This window comes from Dipodomys ordii, unplaced genomic scaffold (assembly GCF_000151885.1).
Source record: "Dipodomys ordii isolate 6190 unplaced genomic scaffold, Dord_2.0 Scaffold11, whole genome shotgun sequence".
Classification (NCBI taxonomy): domain Eukaryota; kingdom Metazoa; phylum Chordata; class Mammalia; order Rodentia; family Heteromyidae; genus Dipodomys; species Dipodomys ordii.
The window spans coordinates 16590285-16605759 of record NW_012267227.1 but is presented as its reverse complement, the minus strand read 5'-3'; the positions used below and the strand labels follow the sequence as shown (position 1 = coordinate 16605759).

The window sequence follows — 15475 nt, the reverse complement described above, 5'->3', positions numbered from 1 at the left end:
CCAAAATCTTAAATTAAAAAAAAAAAAAGGTGCAGGTCTGAGGCCTAAACTTGGGAGCTATTTATTTGATTCCATCTAGGAGGGGCGACCATTTCAAGCATGATTGACTCAGGAGCTGAGAGACATCTTATCTCTAATGTACAAGGGAAGATAGCAACATGGCCCAGCCCATGACAATAGTGGGGTTCAGGCCCGATGTGACTCGGGCTGCCCCCTCCAATGCTGTATGGGCCCTGGGGTTACCTGGGAGAAGTAAGGAAAGCATAAACAACAAGGGGTTCCCAAAGAGAACCCCAGAAACAGCCTGTATCGCAGAAGGGAATGCGGGGAAGGTAGAGAGGAGCCTGGTAGAGCCAGACACCACCCATCAGACACTGGGGGACAGGCGTGGCAGGGAGGAGAGACAGGAAAGGACCCTAGTGGGTGAGAAGACACAGGTACAGGCATGCAGAGGCAGTGTGCAACCAGAGTGTCTCGAGCGGCTGGGACAGACACACCTCAGGAGGGCCCGGAGGAAGGAGTGTGGGAACCGGGCTTGCTCCTAGGGGGAGGGGTGACCTCTGTCCAACAGGGAGCAAAGTGAGGGACCCACTGTGTTGTGGGCAGAGAAGGCAAGGTGACCACAGTCCTGCCCAGGGAGCTGGCTCTTGAGATCACTCACGGGAGCTGGAGAGGGCAGGCCCTGGATGCCAGGCCGCGGAACTGGGGCCGTGGGCTCTGGCATGGCCTCTAGTGCCTGATTTGGGCTCCGTGTGAAGGAGCTCTGGAAAGGGCTGGCAACTGGTCCCCTTTCTTCACCCCAATGTCCCCTAAACTCACCCAAGAGCAAGGAATGCGGGAAGCTGGTGTTACTGTTGAAAATGGACACTGAAAGGAGGAGAAAGTGGGAAGGAGAGAGTGGGGGAGGGGACAATAGAGGAGAGGGGAGAGGAGGGGAGAGGCGTGAGAAGGGGAGAGTGAGGAGCAGGAGATGGGGGATGCAGTGTGGGGAGAGGATGGGGGAGACGGTGGAGGGAAGAGATACAGGTATATACTGCAGGCTTCCTAGGGCTGGGGTGCCTCTTGCAGTGGGGGGTTTGGAGCCGGCCATCGGTGGCTCACGCCTGTAATCGTACCTACTCAGGAGGCTGAGATCTGAGGATCACAGTTCAAAGCCAACCCAGGCAGGAAAGTCCATGAGACTCTTATTTCCAATAAATCACCAGAAAACTGGAAGTGGAGCTGTGGCTCGAGTGGTGGAGTGCTCACCTTAAGCTGAGGAGCTCAGGGACAGCGTCCATGCCCAGAGTTCAAGTCCCATGACCGATTAAAAAAAGAAAAAGAAGGAGGAGTTTGGGAGGACATAAACCACAAAGTGTGCAATGCAACCAGAGAATATACATACATGTCTACACACACACACACACACACACACACACACCAGACCATTTCTCCAGCCAGGGTCTCTACCCAGACCTCAAAGCTGACAAGGAAGGAAGGCGAGGGGAAAGCGACTCACCTATGTCAGCCTGCCGGACGTTTTTCATCCTGATGACCCTCACTGTCAACTCGTGGCACGGAGATCGGCCCTCCTGAGGGTGGAGAGGACAGTGAGCTCACTCAGGGCCCACGAGGCCAGTCCCCGGGGGAGACCTTCCCACCCCGCAGGCCTCCCTGCCATTCACGGTGCGGCCACCTGCAAGCCATGCGACCCCTGTTTGCTCTAGTATCTGCCTTCCCACCTGCCTGGTGGGTTCTGGAAGGTTCTGTAGGAGATGAAGACCACGTCTGATTTTACACCTTCCAACCTTTACCACCTGAAGCATGCTTAGACACAGAAAGTGCAAAGTGGGTCCTGAGTGGGGGGGGGGGCTCTCCCTCATTGCAAACCTTCTTATTCCCACCCCACACAGAGAAGATAATTCCCCTCGTCCACTTAAGATGGCGGCTTGCTCAAGAGACAATTGGAGTGTGCGTAGGAGGAGGGACACTTGCTCACTGGGACCCTCAGGCTCACCCCCCACCACGCTTAGCTTCTGTCCACAGCCTTTCCACCCCCCTCACCCCATGCCCCTCGGGCCCCTTCCCCAGAGCCTTCCTAGTCGCCAATCCGCCTCCTGACTCTTTGTTGCTTTGCTCTTGGTATTTGTGAAGTCTTGGCTAGCATGTAGCAACCTCTTTTCCTGATGGCAGAAGCTCAGGTAGTCCTTGCTTTGATGGCGGAGGCCTGCTGGAGGCGTCTGTGTAGCTGGCGCTAACCCCAGGGGGCTGGAGCTCAGCCTGTGCCTCTCCCGCCACGCTTTGACCTCATGGCTGGGAGTGACCCCCGAGCCCGGCTCCGCTGGTGCTGATGGTGCTGTCCTGCTCCTCTGCTTTCCCTCATCACTTCCTGGGAGCCCCGCCAGCATGGCAGGCCCCGCCCTCCCCAGGAGGACAAGCTGGCCACAAGCTCCTCTGCCTGACTCTGAAATCTCCCCACGGTCCAGCCTGGGTCTGGATTCGGATGGACTCTCCTAGTCCCTTGAGTACCCTTTAGTCCTTCCAGACTTTTCTGGGGCTTCAATAGAACGATGGCCCTGGGAAAGTTTTCAGTCCTTGAGCTAAAGACCTGAAATCTCAGGGTCTCTTCTCTCCTCTCCCCCCAACGGCGGCCTCAAAACCACAGCAAGAGGCGACCGCACCGTCCTGTGCCTTCTGTGAGGTCAGCTATGGAATCGTGAGCACTTTCCTGGGCACCGTCTCCTGGCATAGAGGGTGGTGGCGTGGCCTAGTGAGGAGGCAGGAAGCACGTTTAGCTTGAACACAGTCCCGGCGGTTCAAGTCCCGCGGCCCACCTCAGAGCACCCAAGGCCGGGCCAAGGCCTCACCAGAGGAGAGGTCTGTCCTTGGGGATCTGTCCGCGCTTTGCGGGGCTCTGATCCCAGGGCCCCAGGACTCTCACAGCCATCACAGCCGTTCCCCTGCCTCTAGAGCGGCTGCCTACGGCCCAGCTCCCGAGCGTCTGCTTTGAGAGGGAAGAAACATCCACAGGTTCCTCAAAACCTCACCAAAGGACTTCTGCTTTCCAGAAACATCCTCTCCTGTCATCCAAACCTAATGCCTGCTGAGGTCCACCATCTCTCCCTAGTCGATGCGACGGGGCAACATCAGTGAGCGTCTGTGGAGGGTGTATTGCGGTGCATCTGTCACAGCTTCCCCGCAGAGGATCTGGCTTGCTCCTTACCCTCACCCACACAGCCACCCTCAGTAGCCTCCATGTTCAGGTGGAGAAGCTGAGACTAAGTCCTGGACTCGGGGCTCTCAACTAGAAGCAAAGAGAATATGACTCCGACTCTCAAACCTGTGTGTGTCACCACTGGGCACCTAACTTGAAGTGACCCTTGGCAAAGATGAAGACAGGCTGCCCTCACCGCCTCTACCTTCGTTGTCTTCTCCTACAACCAGTTTTCCTCCTTTTCATTTGAATTCTCTCGATGCCCCCCCAATAACCCCAGAACATCTACTGGCCATGCTTCTACTAACTATATTTCTAACTATATATATATATATATATATATATATATATATATATATATATTCTACTAACTACTGGATTTTGAACTCAAGACTTTGTGCTTGCTAGGCGGGTCCTCTACCACTTGAGCCATGTACCTAGTCCTTTTGTGCTTTAGTTGTTTTTCAGACACCCCCCTGCCCACACTACCCAAGGGTTGGTCTCAAACCACGATCCTCCCAATCTCTTTCCTGGGATTACACGTGTGAGCCACACCATGCCAGACCCGCTAACAACATTTCTTTCCACGATCGCTTTGTGAGCATCCAGAACGCATCACAGCCACTGGGGCCTTGGAGAAGTTCCTATTTACTAGTTTCTCCAGAGGGTTCCTTGCTGGTCTATTTTGAGCCTCAGACCTCACTTTCTACCTTCTACCTCGGGAATTTTCAGGCGAGACCCAAGTTTGGCTGACAGTGAGACACAGTCTGAAAGGGAGCTGAGAGACACAGCAGGGTGTCCATACCCAGAATCACAGGAACCCGCCATGAGGAGCATTGCTTTCCTGGGAAGGATGGAGGCGTTTTGCTCCTGATGTAACAGCTCAACTCCTATGAAAGTGGTGCTGCTGGAGATGACCAAAACTTCATGGCGCGGAGTTAATAGATACAATAAAAAGAGACAGCACAGGTCTATGATTATATGGATGGGAACCAGAAACCGGTGAGATTGTAGAATCCAAGTCAGCGTTTGAAATCCAAAGTTCAGGGAGCCAGGCACCTGTGGCTCACACTTGTAATCCTAGCTACTCAGGAAGCTGAGATCTGAAGATCGCAGTTCAAAGCCAGCCTGGGCAGGAAAAGCCCATGAGACGCTTATCTCCAATTAACCGCCAAAACCCAGAAGTGGCTCTGTGGCTCCGAGTGGTAGAGTGCTAGCACGCAGGTTGGGGAGTCCAGGGCTGTTTCTGCCCACCCTTAATTTTATAGGATGAGTTTTGGAGGATGTGGCAAACCAAGTTCATGATCTGGCGTGCTGGCCCCTGCAGCGGGTGCATCCCGCAGGCTCGTAGCTGAGCCTCAGCCAGCCTGAGGGGAGGACAGAGGAACGCACGCAGGCTGGGGAGATGGTGTCTCCTACAGAGCCAGACCCACGTCCCCACCTTCCCATTCACCTGGAAACCAACCTCACCACAGACAACGACTCAGAATGAGAGCCTGCTCCAAGCCACTACACCAGACTGGTTAGTGGCAGAGCTAGCTCCCAAGCCTGGTTCTCCCAAGGCCCAAGGGTCCAGTTGTTGCCATAAATCAGCCCAAAGAATGTTAGGTTACAGATGGGTTTCCCGGGTCTGACCAGGTTTCAGAAGTGCTGGATCTCAGGGTCATACACAGTACGCATCCCCTCCCCAAACAATCCCACCAGGCCTGGACATCGTAATGTCTTACGATGTTCCCTTCCCTGGGCATCTCAGGACAGGCTCAGGGAGGCTTTTCCTCACCCCAGAGCTGGGTGTAGCCATCGGGGCCCCTGCAGCACTGGATCAGAGCTCAGATCAGCCCTCCCTAAAGGCAACTATTGGGAAGGGAATATTTGGGACCCCAACATAGGTCCCAGCCAGTCGAAGCAATATCCCAGACTACAGATCACACCCAGGAGGGGCCTGTTGTGGCTGCCTTCCTTCCTTCTTGTCATCCACACGGGGTGGGGAGGTATGGCAGGGATTCCTTTTTTTCTGGGTCTGGTCATGGGACCTGAACTCTGGGCTTGGGCACTGTCCCTCAGCTCTTCAGCTCAAGGTGAGCGCTCTACCACTTGAGTCACAGCGCCACTTCCAGCTTTTTTCTTTTTGCTTCTGTGGTGCTGAGGAATGGAACCCAGGGCCTCAGGCATGCAAGGCAAGCGCTCTACCACTGAGCCACCTTCCCAGCCCTGGCAGGGATTCCTAATACTGAGTTCAGACGCTCCAGAGCCTGAGAGGCACAACAAGCAGCTTGACTAGGAGGAGCCTTGGGGGCCACACTCTGAGCCCTCGGGTCTCAGCTGCTCTGCCTCCCCCCACCCCCCCGCTGCAGTGGCACTTCTGTCCTGGCTCCAGATTCTGCAAGTTCTACCAGGCTGGATAGGCAAGAGGAACAAGTGTCAACCGGTGGAGGCCTGTGGGTCAGCCGGGAGGCAGTGCGTGTCCGGCCAGGGCTGAGAGCCACCGGTCACGTGCAGTGGAGAGCACCCTCCCACGTCCCCCCCCCCTCCCGGGGAGATTCACCAGGGTCTCCATCTCCCCCCTCTAAAGCGATGAGACACCCCGCAGGGCTTCACCGGCTCCCACAGCGGTTTGGTGAGGACAGGGCAGGGGCGGCAGGAAGGTAATGCGGAGGAAGTTGCTGCCCCCGAGGAGCTAGCTGACAATCCTCCCCGTGGCGCATCTATGCCCAGACAGGTGCCCTGGCAGATCCACAGCCCAGCGGGTCTCCCTGCGAGGCTGGGAGGGATTGGTTGGATCCAAGGGCCTCTACCACCAACCTGGGGGCACAGCTTTGTGGCTGATGGCAACTGACTTGATGATGTCATCAATTCTACACACACATACACACACACACACACACACACACACACACACACACACACACACACACACACAGAGCATGGAGCTTTAGTACATCCAGGACAGCTCCTCTGAGCACTGTCTATCCTGGGGGCGGGCCTGGCTTTAGGACGGCCCTGAGCCACCGCATGGAGCCCTGTGGTACCGGTGGAAACTCGCCGCTGGCCATCCGCCCAGGACTCCGGGCCAGGACTCCGGGCCTAGACTGAAGTATTTCCCTCAAGTGCTAGGTAGAGGATTCTGAGCCAAGGTTTCTGGAATATACAATACCCGCCAGCCATTCCTAGGCTTCATCTCCTACCCTCAGCCCCCGGCTCCCCACCCTCCGCTTCCTGCCCACCTCTACCTCCAGCACCGGACCCTCACCTTCAAGGCACAGGCGGCCAAGCACCCGTCATCTTCTGCTTCGCACGGCTCTGTCAGGGAGTGGGAGACCCAAGCGGGCATCTGCCTCGGGAGCATCGTGGCGGCTCTCCAGCTGGGTGGCAAGATCAGGAACTTATACTCTGACTCAGAGCCCCGCCCTCCCGATGCCTGTGGGCAGTGGGATGGCCCAGGGAGTGGCCACGGTGGGCAGAAGGATGGGGTGCCCGAGCCGAGGTCCCTCGGTCTTAGAAACGTAGAGGCCGGCAGAGGAGCTGGCCCTCGGGCGTCGGCAGCCTGTAACCTAGCTGCCCGGTGGCCAGGTCAGATGAGGACCCGGGATGGCAAGAAGAAGATGCTGGACACTGTGACTTTAGGGTTGCCAAGCTGATGGAAGGAAGCCCCCAGCTCTCCAGCTCGTGCTGGTCGTGACTAACAGATGCCCCTCTAGGAGATGGCATCCTCCCTCCCATGTCCACCTCAGCCCCCAAGGCTCCTGGACAATCTAGAGGCTGGGGGCAGGGATCCCATGAAAGGCTGGGCTCAGGATTGGGGGGGTCCCTGTGTGAGGGGGAAGAAAGGAAATAATCACCCCAGCCTTGCTGAGAAGAGGCCACATGGGGTGGGGCTGGGTGGAGGTGGGGGTGCCCAGTCCCCGCCGGTCCCCAGCCTCGTGGAGGACGCACCATCAGCCCCTCCCTGGTGATCCTTATCTCTGCCTGGGGTTGGCTGGCGCAGGGGTCTGACAGGCCGAACGGCTCTGCCTGTTGGGCTGCTGGACTCTAGGAGTTTCCTGCCTGAACTCTGCCTGAGGCCTCACAACCGGCTTTTCTGGCCCATAGATAGGAATGATCTTATAGAGCAGTGGGTGAGATCTAAACATGAACACGGGACAGATGGGAGCGGAGTTCCCATCTGCACCTGGCCCTCTAGAGAGGGAGGAGCGGCGGCCCTCAATGCGTCCCTCCTGCCCTGCCATCCACTCCACTGCCAAGGACACAAATGTAGCACCTACCCTCCTCCACAGCCTCTGCTAATCCAACATAGTTCGTGCACTTAGGAAGCACTTGCTGTGTACTCGCTACCAAGATCAGAAATCTCAAGCCTGGAGTTGCTAAAAGTCCAGCTGGGGAGTCAAATGCGTTGAAGTGCTCTGAGGTCTGAGTCTCCCTACAGTGACAGGTATTCCAGGAGGATTAACGTAACATCATTTACATTCGGGAAGTTGGTGGCATGTTGGGATCTGTCACCCAACTGAGAAGTGACTTGGGGAGCAGAGAAAATGGAGAAGGGACCCCCAGCTGGAGAGTGAAAGAATGGCCTCCGGGAGGGCTTCATGGAGGTAGCAAGAAGTCAGAAAGCAGGGGATGCTTAGGGATGCAAATTGCCTGGTGCTTGGGTAGGGAGAGGAGACAGGAGGTGGGGAAGTTGGGCCGAGAGAAGGCAAGCTTCGTGGAGGAACCAGTGTGGACAGACAGAGTGCTGGTCACTTTTTTTTTTTCCCAGTCGGTCATGGGGCTTGAACTCCAGGCCTGGGCGCTGTCCCTCAGCTCTTCAGCTCAAGGCAAGCACTCTACCACTTGAGCCACAGCGCCTCTTTGATTTTTCTGGTGATTAATTGAAGGTAAGAGTCTCATGGACTTTCCTGCCTGGGCTGGCTTTGAACTGTGATCCTCAGATCTCAGCTCCTGAGTAGCTAGGATTACAGGTGTGAGCCACCTACACCTGGCTGGTCACTTCTTTCTGTAGCATCTTAGTTGTGTAAAACAAAACAAATAACCCCCTCCAAAAAAACCCTAAAACTATAGGTCTTACCAGATGTGAAGGATTTATATAGAACTCTCCAAGGCCAGGCTTAAATTCTGGCTTGGTCTCTAGGTAATGGACAGACAGGATGGTTTTCTGTTTGTTTCTGGGAGGTGTCTCTTCACTGCCCAGACTGGCCTCACACTGGAGATTCTCCTGCCTCAGCATCCCAGGTGTTGGGATTATAGGCATGCAACACCAGACCCGGCCCATCTATCATTTCTGAGCAGGAAAGTGACATGACCAAACTTTAAGAAGAGAAGGTTGACTGGTGTGGCAATGGGAATCCATTTAGGAGGTGAGTAGGGAACCGCGTAGGATGGAGAGGGAGGATTAGAAGTAGGAGTGGGGGCATGGTGACAGAATGGGAGGTCCATTCTGGAAATTTCTTCACTATGTTCTCCTTAAGTGCAGGGCCTCAACTTACTCACCGGAGTTGGCTTAGATCAGCTGACTAGGAGGCTAGGGGCGGTGGAGCAGTTTCTTCCTCCATATTCTCCAGAACCTCCGCCAAGATGCAACCTTGCAACTCTCCAGGACGGAAGGGGCAGGCCTGCCAGAAAGCATTTCCTGCCTGCTTTCTGCCTCCCTGGGCACCGCCTGTGGGGGGCAGTGTGCAGGGCTGTGGGTGGAGACCACCGAAGTCCTCCTTGTGAGGGGAGAGGAGGGCTACACCCACCAGCCACGTGTCCAGTGTGAAGCTCACTGGCACAGGGGAAACTGAGGATCCTAGGGGGGAGGAGGGAGGCTGGGAGGTGAGAAGAACCAGGCATGGTCCCACCGGGGCACAGCCATGCTGAGCACAATGAGGAATCCAAGCCGCCTCTCGGTCTCGAGATGAACATTTCTCTTGCAGCAGCTCAGCTGGCCTCCCTCCCCAGAGAAGCCAGGGGGGGACCTTGCCCCCCCCCAGAGGCTCAGGGCCTGTCCCCACCGCCCACGGCTTCTCTCTACCTGGCTTGGCGGATCTGCACACCTGCTAGAGCTTGGTAACTCTCCGCCTCTGTCTCTCTCTCAACTAAATGTGTCAACTTGTGCCACAGCCTCTAGATTCCAGCACCTTCTGTTGTCAACAAAATATAGCCTAGACGCAGCCCTTGGGTCGGTCTGGGATTTTAATGTATGGTAAAGGAAGCATTTTTCAATCAGTGCTGAAAGGCTGGGCTATTCGTTATTGGAAAAGCTTGCTTACCATCTGAAATAGAGTGAGGTCCCAAACTTGATACTACACAAAAATAAAACTCAAGAGAGAATGTCTTAACCATGAATAGAGATCAACTATCTAACCATTAAAACCACAAATGAGTTTTTAAATTGGGGTGTGGTGGTGCACATTTGTACTCTCAGTCTTTGGGAGGCTAGGGTAGGAGGACCCAGAGTTCCAGACCAGCCACAGAAATAGGGAGATGCTGGAATAATCAAACACACAAGTAACAGCAATACCCCCCTTCAAGAAAAATCCCTAATGCCCTCCACTGATACTTTACATTGAATCAAATTTACGTTACAGTGATCCTAATGTCAGATAATTACTAATTGCTTTCTTAAAATTCTAAAATAAGCTAGAATACAAATATGTATGTTTGAATATTTTTTAAAAATCCCTATATTTGAGCCAGGCGCCCATGGCTCACGCCTATAATCCTAGCTACTCAGGAGGCTGAGATCTGAGGATCATGGTTCAAAGCCAGCCCAGGCAGGAAAGTCTGTGAAACTCTTATCTCCAATAAACCACTAGAAAACTGGAAGTGGCGCTGTGGCTCAAGTGGTAGAATGTTCACCTTCAGCTGAAGAGCGCAAGGACAGTACCCAAGCCCAGAGTTCAAGCCCCATGACTGAAAAAAAATCCCTATATATGATTTCAAGTAAAATATTAGCAAAGAGTTACATATAATACTGGGATGAGTAGGACCTTCTTAAATCAAGTTCAAACCTAGAAGCCACCAAAGAAATCTCGCCTGGTTTCAAATAGAAGCTTAAACACTCCAGGAGGCAAAAGAAGCTATAAGCACAAGTCAACCACCAAAGCACATCTTCAATTTCCTCTCTTAGGAAATATACTTGGATAGCAAAATCCTCCATAACAATATCAGAAGAAGGGAGGGGCCTGCTCCATGGACCCTAAGATAAACCACAAAGCCACTGGAGGGCAAACAATATGTTGTTGGCACAAGAACAGAGCCAGGACGAGCAAAGACACGGATTAGGGGCCAACCCTTGCCACTTCAAGAACAAAGTAGATGGTAAAATTGCCTCTGCAGATTAAAGGTAAAAGAACAGCTTAACAAATGACATGGAAAATCGATCAAGTACTCAGAGTAGAATGGCACATCACTTCAGGCTACATAAAAAGCTGGGCTGCAACTGAGATTGACATATGGGAAGAACCAGAAAGTCAATGAGAGACAAAGCAGGAAACTGTAACCTTTGAACAGAAGAGAAGGATTTGTTTGCTTCTTTGTTTTGGTGTTGTCCAACAGATGTCATGGGCCAAGTATTTGTTTTTGTTTTTGGGTGCTGGTCCGGAGAGCTGTCTCTGAGCTTCTTTTCCTCAAGGCTACTGCTCTGACACTTGAGCCACAGCGCCACTTCCCACTGTGTGTGGGTGGTGGTGGCGGTGGCTGCGATGATGTGTGTGTGTGCGTGTGTGTGTGTGTGTGTGTGTGTGTGCTAACTGGAGAGAAGAGTCTTACAGACTTTTGTACCTGGGCTGGCTTCGAACCACAATCCTCAGATCTCAGCCTTCTGAGTAGCTAGGATTACAAATGTGAGCCACCAGCGCCAGGCATGATTGTTTTTTTAATAGAGTAAAATACGACATCCTCCTAACTTTCCGCGGATGAGTTTGGAAGCATGACTCAGGTGGTAGAACAGCATCCTAGAAGTGAAAATGTCAGATACCAAATTTGAGTGCCAATCTTGGACAACACACACACACACACACAGAAGCTGGGAAGATGGTTCAGTGGTAGAATGTTTGCCTTGCATGCATGAGGCCCTGGGTTCGATTCCTCAATACCACATAAGCAGAAAAAGGCAGAAGTGGCACTGTGGCTCAAGTGGTAGAGCACTAGCGTTGAGCTAAAGAGCTGAGGGACAGTTCCCAGGCCCAGAGTTCAGGCCCCCGACCGACAAAACACACACACATACACACACACACACATACACACACACACACACACACTGATGCATTATAAAGAGACCAACACTGGGAAATGAAAACTAAAGCAATGAATGAGAGTTACTGCAGATGATGTGAATGCTGGATAAAGACAGGTGATCATATGGGCAGAGACACCATGGAGTTACTCAGAAAAAGAGACTGTTACTGCTTGGGCACAGTGAGTCTCCACAAAGTAGCCAGCATGGGCACAGACAGCTCAGAAGAAGAGTCTCAAAGACCATAGGAAGAGGTGAAGGCAGTTGGGAGCTGGTGGTTTACATCTGTAATCATAGCCACTCAGGAGGCTGAGATCTGAGATCGTGGTTCAAAGCCAGCCTAGGCAGGAAAGTCCGTGAGACTCTTAATCTCCAATTATCCACCACAAAAGCGGAAGTGGTGCTGTGGCTCGAAGTGGTAGAGCACTAGCTCTGAGCAAAAGAGCTCAGGAACAGAGCCCAGGCCTTGAGTTCAAATCTCAGGACTGGCGCGCGCGCATGCGCGCGCGCGCGCACACACACACACACACACACACACACACACACACACACAGAAAATCAAGAGGCAATCTACAAACAAGCTAGATCACATGATCGCTTTGATTATCACCTGGCCTCAACTTCTGCACATTCTAGACATCTTGCTGTGGCTCTGCGGTCTTACGTGCTTTGCTGCTTAAGTTCATTCTCCTTCCATTAATCCTCAGTTCCAGCCACTCAGCCTTCCTCCATGCTCTGATTGTGCCAAGTTCTTTCTCATATCAGGATTCTGTGCTTGCGAATCCCTAGACTGAGTGGAGAGCTCGTTGTGTCCAGACCTGGCTCTTTCTCACCCACTGTGGCTCTATTCCAACGTCCCTAGCATGTGCCTCTGTTCACTGCCTGCCTCTCTCTTGTTCTGGTTATTAGTTTAATGTATGGCATCTTGGATGATGTCATTTATTCATTTGTTCTTTTTTCTCTCTCTTCTTTCTATCAGACCGTAACCCTTTCCAGGGCTTGCACATGGTTTGTCTGGTTCATCCACTAGAAACATCTCACGCCCATCAATCAAGGAGTGGTAAAATTAGTTCTGGCACATTCACTTACCGGAATGTCATTCAAATATCAACAAGACAAAGTGGCTCCGACTTATTGAATGTTTATAAAGTGACAGGGTTGGGCTAATGTTTTATACTGCCTGTGAAATAGATACTAAGATTACCTCATTTTAAAGAAGAATTAAGTCAGACAGAAGATAGATACCTGGCTCAAGGCTAATAAGGTAGTAACCACCGAGAGGGAAGTGAGTGTGGCCCGCAGGCTTCTGGCTGAACCCATCGCACGCTGCACCGAGGAGGGGCAGAAGCCACTGTCCTGGGCATCTGAGAGTTGGCTTGGTGTTTCTTAAAGGCTTTCTCCAGGAGAGGTCAGATGTAATTTCCTAACAGACACAACGATTAACTACGATCTTCAAAATACAAAGTAAAACGAGCATCAGTGTCTCTCTGGGTCACGTGAGATTTTAAAATATCCATCATCCAAGTTAATCAAAATTTCTAGTTATCAAGACTTGAGTGTTTCAAGACAGGAAGATACAAAAATAAATAGAAATAGAACAAGGGCCTTCATGCCAGCAGGTTTATAGTTTGTGTCACCCATGCATCGGCCTCACAAATATTTCCTAATCTTTTTTGTTTTCATAACAAAATGTGAAGAGCCAGCTCAGCGCTGAGCACTCGCGAAGTACCTGCACCCACATAGCTCAGGATCTGTCAACCACAGGAAGTCTCTGCTCCTAAAACTTGTGGTGCTGGTGGCTCATGTCTGTAATTCCAATCAGGAGGCTGAGATCTGAGGATCTCGAAGCCAGCCAGGGGAAAAGTAAGTCCATGAGACTCTTGTGTCTAATTAACCAACAAAACCTAGAAGTAAAGGTATGGCTCGAGTGGTAAAGTGCCAATCTTGAGTGAAAAAGCCAAATAAGAGCTCTTGAATTCAAGTCACACTACCAGCACACATGCATGCACGCACGCGCACACACATACACACACACAAACCAAGCACACGTATGATCTATTTTCAACGAGGTAGCTTGCCTTGTTCCCCTCTGGCTCACGGCCTTTTGTACATGGAGTGTGTTCTTTGCTGTCAGTGTCCTCGGTGAGGGTGACATTGTCCCTGACTCAGAGGTTACTGCGCATGCACAGACAGTGATAAGGGGTCTGGGCTCTGATACATATAAGCTGCATGACCTTGAGCAAGTCTGTCTCTCTGAGTCTGAGTTTGTCCATCTGTCACAACAGGAGACTTCATAGTCCCTATATCAGAAGCTGGTGTTCATGACAGAGACATGGGCATGTGGATGCCCATGGCTGGGCCCTAGAGGTTGATTCACGGTGAGGTGGGGTGAGCCACAGTTAAAGCCGAGACACAGAGACCTTGTGTCTGCCCAGGGACCTCTCATGTACATCATGCAAATGGTCATGGGTCTCTGTCACCATGAGGAGAGAGATTAAGATGAGCTGCTCAGAGATGGTAGCCACTCGTGGTTGGGAAGGTCAGAAGGGGATTCCTGCCAGGCGCTGGTGGCTCACCACCTGTAATCTTAGCTGCTCAGGAGGCTGAGATCTGAGGAACATGGTTCAAAGCCAGCCCAGGCAGGAAAGTCCATGAGACTCTTATCTCCAATTAACCACCAGAAAGCCAGAAGTAGCTCTGTGGCTCAAGTGGCAGAGTGCTTGACTTGAGCTGAAGAGCTCAGGGACAACACCCAGGCCCAGAGTTCAAGCCCCACAACCAACAACAACAACAAAGGATTTCTGGAGGTGGGAAAATATGAACTTGACCTTGAAGGAAGGGGAGGGGCCCAGAGAAGAGGGGAAAGGCCTTTGTTGTTGTTGTTATTGTCATTGTTGGATGTGGCATCAGCAGAGATACAGAATTTGAGAAAGGCGATTGGAGACTCTGCAGCAGGTGTGTCTTTTCATGTCCACAGTGTGGCCCACAGGAGGGTTTTTTTTTTAAGTTTTATTTTCCTTCTATTAACTATATTTATATGTGGTACCATGGAGTTGAACCTAGTGCTAGTCCAGGACAGTGGCACTAAGCCACATTCCCTGTCTGGTCCTCATGGGAGGTTTTTGAGTGGAGTGTTTAAGAAAGAGGAAGTTCTCCTCCGCGGGGACAGGTGACGGGGAAGTGGCGCTGTGGGCTGGTGAGCTTGAAGGCAGGCCTGCCTCCTTCACCGGCTAGTGTGGCTTTTTGGGGGCAAGTTGTAGTTTGCAAATGGTCCTGGGACAAACGCCTTTCTTCCAATTGCATGGATGGTCTCTGGGTCTCAAGCTGTCAGCTTCTACTGGGCAGATGGAGGATCTTCAGAGGATCCATCCATGGGGTAGACTCTGCCTCAGTTTTTCTAGTTGTCATCTAGCCCCAAGGGGACAGGGCTGATAAGAGCTGTGGAAGAATCCAGAGCAGAGACCCTAGGTGTCAGAGGGGAGGCTTGGCTGGCAGACATGCGCATTTCTTCAGTTCACCTCTGGCTACCCCTTCTACCAAAGCAGAGTCCTGCTTCACTGGGGCCTCTAATTAGGACGCATTTACCCTGTTAGTGCAGATTGGATGCTCCTTTTGTAGGGGTTCACACAAGGCTTGTGAGATTCAACCATGTTGCTGTTGAGTATCAGTTCATTCTTTTTCATCACTAGAATCTTCCAGTTTATGCACCAGAGGAAAGGCAAGATTGCTTCCAATGTTTCCACAATCATGAATAAAGTTACTCGAGGCCTTCACCACAGGGCTCTTATGTAAGATAACCTTCCAGTGGCTTGGCCAAAAACACCCAGGAGTGAAGTAGCGAGATCAGGTTGATTTAGTATAGGGCCACCATCCATAGGAGCATGTGAAGCAGCCCAGGGCCTTGCTCACCGGCTCCTCCCTTTTCCACTCTCCTTCCTCCCCGCACGTTCTGCTCATCTTCCCCCCTCATCCTCCTCTTTCTCCCATTTGCTTCCTTCTCCAACCCATATCCCTGGGTTCTCCCGGGGCAGGGCCCGGCGGCCCTCACTCTTGCTCAGCTCAGGGCTCTG

General features: G+C 52.3%; 1 protein-coding gene across 1 annotated transcript in view; it reads right to left on the bottom strand.

The window, feature by feature from the left end:
• Window positions 1-15475, bottom strand: part of Pla2g4e (phospholipase A2, group IVE) — a 56257-nt gene that overhangs the window by 19945 nt on the left and 20837 nt on the right. The window contains exon 2 of the mRNA XM_013009988.1: window positions 1499-1571. Within this exon, the coding sequence (XP_012865442.1) occupies window positions 1499-1571 (73 nt within the window). The remainder of the gene's footprint in view (window positions 1-1498; window positions 1572-15475) is intronic.